The 10293-nt window shown below is 41.2% G+C and overlaps 1 protein-coding gene across 1 annotated transcript in view; it reads right to left on the minus strand.

Annotated features, from left to right (window-relative positions):
• The window catches only part of LOC126203597 (beta-ureidopropionase), a 155238-nt gene extending 145667 nt beyond the window's left edge, over positions 1–9571 (minus strand). Inside the window, exon 1 of the mRNA XM_049937960.1 lies at positions 9266–9571. Within this exon, the coding sequence (XP_049793917.1) occupies positions 9266–9372 (107 nt within the window). The 5' untranslated portion in view covers positions 9373–9571. The remainder of the gene's footprint in view (positions 1–9265) is intronic.
• Between the last annotated feature and the right edge of the window lie 722 nt (positions 9572–10293).

Here is a 10293-nt window from a genome sequence, read left to right on the forward strand (position 1 = left end):
GATCTGTTAGGTAGTCTGAAATCTGCCTTCTATTACTCTTGCTAAACAGATAAACCTTTTTCCCTTTTTTTATATTCCTATTAACTTCCATATTCAGGGATGCTGCAACAGCCTTATGATCACTGATTTCCTGTTCTGCATACAGAGTCAAAAAGTTCGGGTCTGTTTGTTATCAGTAGGTCCAAGATGTTATCTCCACGAGTTGGTTCTCTGTTTAATTGCTCGAGGTAATTTTCAGATAGTGCACTCAGTATAATGTCACTCGATGCTCTGTCCCTACCACCCGTCCTAAACATCTGAGTGTCCCAGTCTGTATCTGGTAAATTGAAATCTCCACCTAAGACTATAACATGCTGAGAAGATTTATGTGAAATGTATTCCAGATTTTCTCTCAGTTGTTCTGCCACTAATGCCGCTGAGTCGGGAGGTCGGTAAAAGGAGCCAATTATTAACCTCGCTCGGTTGTTGAGTGTAACCTCCACCCATAATAATTCACAGGAACTATCCACTTCTACTTCACTACAGGATAAACTACTACTAACAGCGACAAACACGCCACCACCGGTTGCATGCAATCTATCCTTTCTAAACACCGTCTGTGCCTTTGTAAAAATTTCGGCAGAATTTATCTCTGGCTTCAGCCAGCTTTCTGTGCCTAACGATTTCAGCTTCGGTGCTTTCTATCAACGCTTAAAGTTCCGGTACTTTACCAATGCAGCTTTGACAATTTACAATTACAATACCGATTGCTGCTTGGTCCCCGCATGTCCTGACTTTGCCCCGCACCCTTTGAGGCTGCTGCCCTTTCTGTACTTGCCCGAGGCCATTTAACCTGAAAAACCGCCCAGTCCATGCCACACAACCCCTGCTACCCGTGTAGCCGCTTGCTGCGTGTAGTGGACTCCTGACCTATCCAGCAGAACCCGAAACCCCACCAACCTATGGCGCAAGTCGAGGAATCTGCAGCCCACACGGTCGCAGAACCGTCTCAGCCTCTGATTCAGACCCTCCACTCGGCTCTGTACCAAAGGTCCGCAGTCAGTCCTGTCGACGATGCTGCAGATGATGAGCTCTGCTTTCATCCCACTAGCGAGACTGGCAGTCTTCACCAAATCAGATAGCCGCCGGAAGCCAGAGAGAATTTCCTCCGAATAGACAAGCATTAGAATGTCTAAGAAGTGGCAAGAGCTTAGCGTGGAATAAAGATGCTCCACATAAGACAAAGATATCGATCCTTATCCTGACTTATGCTTCTGAAACGTGACCAATGAAGAAAAGTGATTTAAGCAAGATACAGGCACATGAAATAAAATTTCATAGAAGCAAAGAAGTAGTAACAAACATGGGCAGAATTATAGAGATCATGGAGATAGCAAAGGAAGTACCATCACAGGAGCAAACAGAATCATCAACAGCAAACCAGAGCAAACAGCACAGCAAAAGGTCACATAGCAAAGTACCACATGTTAGGATTTATTCCTGTCCCTACAATGTATGGAGTGTGCCAAGAATCCCTCTGCATATGCTGCAATTAGTCTAATGTAAGGCACTGTGTGTCCCCTTTCCTTGGTAGGATTAGTGTGATACTCAGTCGTGGTGTCAATGGTATCTTCGTCGAGCACACATAGCGCATCACTTGCCGCTTATATCTCTGCAGAAGAAACAGTTAAACCAGCTGCCACAAGCCATTGAATTAGAGGATCCGCCAGATGCCACCAGCTGGTACAACACATACCAACAGAGGACACCAAATTCACATCACCTCACTGCCTGCAATTGATTGATCTGTGCATCTTTAAACCACTGCACTCAGAGCTCTATCTCAGATTATCTTCAGACTGCTCTCAGTTCACACTGAGCATACAGAAGATGGTGCAGTGACATCTTACAAACCTAACACGATGCCAGTGAGACATTATGAATATCTACACTGACACTATTGCTACTAGTAGTGAATATTGACACCCAGTACTACAGAGGGAGAGGGAGAGAGAGAGAGAGAGAGAGAGAGAGAGAGAGAGAGAGAGAGAGAGAGAGACTACAGGATACAAAGTTACACTATGTGATCAAAAGTATCCAGACATCTGGCTGAAAATGACTTACAAGTCTGTGGCGGCCTCCATTGATAATGTTGGAATTCAATATGGTGTTGGCACACCCTTAGCCTTAAAGACAGCTTCCACTCTCACATGCATAGGTGCTGGAAGGCTTGTTGGGGAATGGCAGCCCATTCTTCACCGAGTGCTACACTGAGGAGAGGTATCAATGTTAGTCGATGAGGCCTGGCACAAAGTCGGCATTCCAAAACATCCCAAAGGTGTTCTATAGGATTCAGTTGAGGACTCAGTGCAGGTCAGTACATTACAGGGATGTTATTTTCGTGTAACCACTATGCCACAGGCCGTGCATTATGAACAGATGCTTGATCGTGTTGAATGATGCAATCACCACCCCCAAATTGCTCTTCAATGGTGGGAAGCAACAAGGTGCTTAAAACATCAATGTAGGCCTGTGCTGTGATAGTGCCACGCAAAACAACACGGAGTGCGAGCCCCTCCATGAAAAACACGACTACACTATAACACCGGCTCCGAATTTTACTGTTGGCAGTACACGTTGGCGGATGACATTCACCTGGCATTCTCCATACCCACACCCTGCTGTCGGATCGCCACATTGTGTACTGTGATTTGATACTCCACACAATGTTTTTCCACTGTTCAATCATCCAAAGTTTACACTTCTTACACCAAGCGAGGCGTCGTTTAGCATTTACTGGCGTTGTGTGTGGCTTATGAGCAGTCGCTCGACCGTGAAATCCAAGTTTTCTCACCTCCTGCCTAACTGTCATATTACTTGCAGTGGATCCTGATGCAGTTTCGAATTACTATGTGATGGTCCGGATACATGTCTGGTATTACACATTATGACCCTCTTCAACTGTCGGCGGTCTCTGTCAGTCAACAGACGAGGTCGGCCTGTACGATTTGTGCTGCATGTGTCCTTTCATGTTTCCACTTCAATATCACATCAGAAACAGTGGACTTAGGGATGTTTAGAAGTGCAGAAATCTGGCGTACAGACATACGAAACAAGTGACACCCAATCACCTGACCATGTTCGAAGCCCATAGGTTCCGCGGAGCAAACCCAGTCTGCTCTCTCAAGATGTCTAACAGTAGGTGGCAGCACAATGCAGCTAATACGAAAAACATATGCTTTTGAGGACGTCTGGATGCTTTTGATCACATAGTGTATGTGTGCTTTATATTGCATATATTGTAAATAAATACATTAATTTTTTAATCATTCTATAGTGTTTGAGGTGTTCTACAGTGTTCATTCACCTCTTTGTACAATGGACACAGCACTGTCACAAAAAGGTATCCAAGTGAAAGACTTACACCAAGCCATTGAGCCGTATGAAATTAATTATTTATTTATTTAACTAACTTTGATTTTGTAGTCCCTAAAGAAGAGATACAGAACTGTGTTTCTCAATTATACACTTGATACGGGTTCACGAAACTTCGTAAGCTGGCTTTTGTATGACAATTTGCATTTACTGTCAACTACCTGGCAATTCAGGTTTTTCAGCATTTCTGTAACTCTCTCCCATGCCCAAACAAATCTATGACCAAGCATGCTGGCCTGCTTTATGTACATTCAATATCCTTCATCAACACATAATAAAATAGTTTGGAAGGTGTATAAATTGAGGCTCCAAGACAAAAGATAGTTGGCTGAAATGTATGAAAAAGAGTAATTGGTGAAAATGATAGGATAGGATCAGAATGATGGCAGAGTGGTGATGGGAGAGCAGAAGAAAATGGAAAGACTTACATGCAGTACAAACTCTGCCACTTGCTGCAAACTATTCCTGAAGACAATGATGGTGGTGGTGGTGGTGGTTGCTGCTGTTGTTGGAAACTTCTTAGAGTTTCTGAACTGTGTGTAGCAATGGCCTTTCATTTTTTTCTCTTTCTTTCTTTTTTTTGAGATGGTGAACTGACTAGGCCGGCCGCGGTGGTCTAGCGGTTCTGGCGCTGCAGTCCGGAACCGCGGTACTGCTACGGTCGCAGGTTCGAATCCTGCCTCGGGCATGGGTGTGTGTGATGTCCTTAGGTTAGTTAGGTTTAAGTAGTTCTAAGTTCTAGGGGACTTATGACCTAAGATGTTGAGTCCCATAGTGCTCAGAGCCATTTGAACTGACTAGTTACCACTTATTAATGACAATGAAACTTTCATTAACAGCTATTTACCAAAATCTTTGTATTATCTAGAAACGAACAACTTAGCATCTGATAACTGAGCTGTCTCTGAAAGGGCTCGAGAGCATAACTATGAGATCTATGGCAGAGAATAGATGGTCCAAAATGTGTGCTCTACCCCGTGTTCAGTACATACTGAGCTTCTGGAGTCACGAGGCTTTCAGCAAGTGGTAGCAGAGCCCACCAACATAACACATTGAAGTTTTCACAGAGGAGGAAAACAAAGGAGAGTTGTGATTCAAGAGCCTCAATGTCTACAATATCAGCAGGCTGGTTTATCAAACAGGTATCCAATGTTACTAATAATCCATCTCGATTGCAAAAAAGTTTACTCACGTGACCAGTTTCGGTACCTCTAGAACTATCTTCAGATCTGAAATGACAATGATACTAATTTACTATTTCACATATGCAAACCTATTTCATCCTATCCGATCAACATCAAATGTACCACAACATAACTGCAATTTCGGTTACAGGAGTAACCCGTACACACACACAGCAACCTTCACATGCTGTGTCACATCAAATTGGTTGGCATAATGCATGTCATTTATATTAATTTTAAATCTCTTACTGACAGTTGGTGTCTGGTACATTTGTTACATTACATATGCACATACTGTATTAAGTAGATTTTTCTAATTTGCTTTAATCTCTAAAAATACTTAGTTAAAATCTGTTGTTGTCAAGGTTAAAATCTGTGCTTGTCAAAATTAAAATACACTATGAAATTATAATTTTTGTACGATCGAAAACAAAGGGCGATTTCTATATCCATGGCCCTGGTGCAGACTGGTTTTCCTCCATAGTCTGCTTCCGTGGTTCCCGCAGGTTAGAGGGCCGTGCAGGAGGGCTCCGTCAACGACAAAAGGCGCTGCACGCATCTTCCAGCTGTTTCACCGTGCACCATCTCTCATTAGAAAAATCTACTTAATACAGTATGAGCATATGTAATATAACAAATGTACCAGACGCCACCTGTCAATAAGAGTTCTATAATTAATATAAATGATGTGCATTCTGCCAACCAATTTAATGTGACGCAGCATGTGAAGGTTGCTGTGTGTGGATGGGTTACTCCTGTAACCAAAATTGCAGTTACATTCTGGTACATTTGATGTTAATTAGATAGGATGAAATAGGTTTGCATATGTGAACTAGTAAATTAGTATCATTGTTATTTCAGATCTGAAAATGGTTCTAGAGGAACCGAAACCGGTAATGTGAATAAACATTTTTGCAATCAAGACGGATTATAAGTAACATTGTATAACCAATGATTGCGGTATCCCATCAGATATTATATCTGTTTTTGCAAAACAGGTATCCTATGTGACAAATACGGCATTACAATGAGGTGTGGAGGAGACAAGAAGTACAAGAAAGTTCATTAACAAAGATCTTTACACAATCTCTAGTCTTCTTTGCAATAAGAAGATGATGATCATTTTAGTGAAGGCTGTATCCTTTAGCACGAGGGTACGAGTGTCTTGAAGAGGCTCTCTTGGAAATGCAGACAGACAAGCCCTCGCTATTCTAATGGTTTAAGCCCCTCCACCCATGTCCTGAAATCATTCAGATTCCAATGTAGTATAGTAGCCATCGTACTGATGAGATTTTTTGAGATCTGCTTTTTTTCCTTGTTACCAAGATCACAAACATATGGCAGCTGCGAGTTCACTGAAAGGGGTGACTGGAGCGCTACAACAGACTTCGTACTCCATTACTTCTGTAGTTACACGCTCTACTGCCTCATCAGTCAAAACGAGTCTGAGCCAGTTCAGCAATTTGTCGTTGTAATCACTGTTTATATGTCTGGTGTTAGTCTTTTCAGCAGTGGTGTTGGCAGTTACAGCATGCCATATTCTGTGCTACTCTTTGCACGGAGGAGGCTATCAATCAGTTTTTTAGTGCTGTCACACCACTGTGTGACTGATCTGCTTGTTATAGGAGTGGAAGTAACGGTTGCTCTGCAATCACACTTACAAGAGCATGTATTTGTGCTTGCACCGTTGGTCCACATTTCAGTAAATGTGCTTTCTTCGGCAACTGGCATATTTACAACTAAACTGAAGGATGACACAAAATGTCAGTAGATGCATTGACTTGATTAATATTTTGTGTTGGAGCAGTTTACGCACTCACTGACTTAGCTTGCAGCTTCTTTTGCTCCTAAACCATTTTGTAATTTCAGCTCCACAACACAGAATTTTGTGAATGCACAAGAGATATTGCTTCAAGAGCAGTCTATCTGCATCTGCTATTTGCTGCCTGTCATTAGATGCCACTGTTTTGTAGACACATCACTGATAATTAAAAACTGCCACAGGATGTTTGGTACGTCCATTCACTCTTTTATAGAGGAAGCCTGCCTCACTTTTTTCTGGCAAATTCAGAGAGAAAGGGAATGTCACTGTAGGTGGGCCCCCGTCTCACTCTGGGATAGGAGTGAGCTGCCCTTCCTTTTTAACCTTTCGCAACCTACTCTTTCTCTTCCCCAATTAAGGAACAATCAGTTTCAAAAGTTAGACTGTCTGCCCCTTTTACTTTTACACATGTCTATTGGCAGTACTCCTTGTTTTGCCTTCTGAAGATAAGTAGTTGCCAGGACTTCTGTCTCAGTACTAGTGTAGTGCCTCCATTGGTAATACAGAAAAAGTGTTACATTTATATCTAATTACAACTACACGCTGGCCGTTTACTTTTTTTAAAAGTTGAGAGTTATCAATTCCTATCCACACCGTCTTTTACAAATTACAGGCTTGGAAATTATTCTACAGAATAGAAGGAAGAAGAGACATTTCAGTTTGTTTTCAAATTTAACCTATGTCTGCCATACATTTTATATCACTCGGTAAGTGGTGTTTTTTTTTTTTTTTTTTTTTTTTTTTTTTTTTTTTGTCATAGTAGCACTGTGCAAACCCTATTTGTACTAAAGAGAACCTTTATGTGGAGTACTGAATGTCATTTCTTCTTCTGGTATTGTAATTATGTACATCATTGTTCCTTTTGAACTATGGAAGGTCAAATTTTGTGAGGGAATAAATATAATGTGAAACAGTAGTCAAAATGTCTAAGACGTCATACAGATGTCTAGAAGATGATTGTGGGCGTGCACCACATATTATTCTTACAGCCTGTTTTTGAGCAATTATTTTTTTCCTTAAAAATGAGTTACCCCAGTTTATTATCTTATTTCAAATTACTGAATAAAAATGTCAGCTTACTGATTTCTCTCTTCCCAAGATTTGCAATGATTTGAAATGTGAATATGGCTGAACTAGGTTGCTTTAGCAGCTCCCAAATGCTTTTCCCCCTTCTCTTAATTCTTGTCAATGTGACTAGAATTTCAGAAGTTCCACCCATGTGTAACACTCATCGCTAGTGTAGTGCCTCTAGATGTGCTGAACTAAATACATGGTCTCTTCTTGAAATTGAGAATTAGACCATTCACAGAAAATCACTCAATAGTACTGTTAAGAACATTATTTAACATTTCTTCCACTGCTGTGTGTATGATGGATTGATTACAACACTACTGTCAACTGCAAAATGAACTAATTCTGCTATTTGTATATTAGTCTGTAGGTTGTTTACATGTACAAGAAACAATAGTGGGTTAAGACTGAGCCTTGTGTAATCCCATAAGTAATTTTTTCCCCCGGTCAGAAGAATCTTCCGTGGTTACATTATTTCAATTATTAAGTGTGCATTCTGCAATCTTGTAGTTAAATATGACCACTGGTTGGCTGTACCATCAATTCCATGAAACCTCAGTTTATATAAGGGAATATTGTGATTCACAGAATCACTTCACACAAATGCCACGGCTATTCCTTCAGAAGGGCACTGGGTTACCAAATTTTCTTTACTCATTAAACATACATTTATATTCATATGCCCAAATATTTGAAATAGGACTTAAATTCTGTATCATTCTACAATGATCCTTGGCTAGCCTATAATTAATACTAATGACAATTATTAAAAATATAAAAAAATGGTTCAAATGGCTCTGAGCACTATGGGACTCAACATCTTAGGTCATAAGTCCCCTAGAACTTAGAACTACTTAAACCTAACTAACCTAAGGACATCACACACACCCATGCCCGAGGCAGGATTCGAACCTGCGACCGTAGCAGTCCCGCGGTTCCGGACTGCAGCGCCAGAACCGCTAGACCACCGCGGCCGGCTATCAAAAATATAGCCAATAGTGCTTGCAACATACTGCTCTATACTGACTCTGCATGCTATTTTGCTGTCAGTATCCGAATAGGGCCATCAGCAACTCAAACAATAACCATTTCTTTTGAGATACTGACAATTTCTGTTCAAACTTTACAAACTGCCATAAAGTAGGGTCTATTTTCTATATTATGGTGCTTAACTGGACAGACATGGTGGGGGAGAGGGGAGAAAAAGAAGCAATAACAAACCAGAATCATTTTCTGATAGTAAAATCATAGCAGGTGCTGAGGAACAACAGTATGTAACGCCAAAACCATTATCTACCCCAAGTACAGAGCTCCATAATATTGAATATAAAAACCTTCATTCTATCAGAAATTATTCACACTGGCATCTTTTAAGACAAGATGAGTTATTAATTTTGATGCTGTTGCATATGCAGTAGCTCTAATCAGATAACTGACGAAATTCATTATAACAGAACTGAGGACACTATGCAAATGTTAATTTTACAAATATAACGCAACACAAAATACTAGTTAGATACGTGGGAGCTACACATCGCGTAGTTTTCTAATCAAACCGTTCCATTTTCACAAATAAACCATGTGCTGTTGTCGAAGAGAAAAAAAAAAAACGGAACACAAAATATTAGAGACGAGAAAAAAAAAAGCAACGGGAGACGCCTCTGCCGATAATGTAAACAGGTACTGTTCTTTTGAATAAATTTCGCAAGTTCTTGTGACCTAACTTAATTAATTCAGGGTCAGTGTAAAACAAATACACTCATTTTGCACTCACTTTAAAGGTTTCCCAAACAGTATTCTATTTACATGTTCTAACTCATCTGCTGGAATATTTCTTTCCAAACACTCTTCCAGGCCCGTGAACTCCCTTTTCTCGGTCATCTTGTGTAAAATACACGAAAGTAACTAGTTCAAAACTGTTATCTACTTTACGTTGCGTCGTCACTAAGCCTGCAGCCACGAACTTAGTGTTTATCCTCTGACGTTTATTAAGTCGAATGGAGGACCATGCTGTCATCCAATCACAACTCTTTCTCGAACTACACGTGCTGTTTTGCGTGAATTCGCGCGGTTTTGACGATTACGAAGACTAATGAAGGGCGCGTAAAGAACATGACTGTTCAGTATTTTGCAATCTACCATATGTCGAAACCCGTCGGGATCGGGCGGTGGTTCTTCATAACTTTAATGTCACAAGTTACGTAATTTCCTGCCGGCAACACACTGGTTCTTACTTATATAAACCGCCAGCCACCACCACAGGATTGTACATTTCTGCTGTCAGCCGCCTTGGAAAATGGAAAACAATCCTGCCTGCGATTTGTAATCGCTCAATAGTGGCGACTCTTAAACTTTGTTTGGGTTAGTCTACACGCGCACATCGCATCTCCACACACAAGTTGTAGCGTATGTACAGATTTTTTGCTGATATGTGGACGTTGGTGTTGCACCAAACTTGCTGAGATGTGTATGCGACGGGTAAAACACGGCTTCCAGTCAGATCCTAGCGCGTTGTCAAGGCAGTGGCTAGACTAGCAACCGCCAAATGCGTGGTGGCGCAAGGAAAGATGGTGTAAGAAATATCCGCGAGAGGGCCTTGAGTTCTCGAACCCTAACTGTCCTAGTTTACACGACGACATTGGGTTGCGCCACTCGTTGCATAGATTGAATTGCCCGCAAGTGGTTTCATATATGATTGTAGACACGGCGACCAGTATATAATTCAGTTTCGTCGTTTTGTGGGTCCATGAGTCGTGTCTGAAATGAAACTCTTGGCAGCAGCACGTCGCACGAGTTATGATG

The sequence above is a fragment of the Schistocerca nitens genome, chromosome 9 (assembly GCF_023898315.1).
Source record: "Schistocerca nitens isolate TAMUIC-IGC-003100 chromosome 9, iqSchNite1.1, whole genome shotgun sequence".
NCBI lineage: Eukaryota > Metazoa > Arthropoda > Insecta > Orthoptera > Acrididae > Schistocerca > Schistocerca nitens.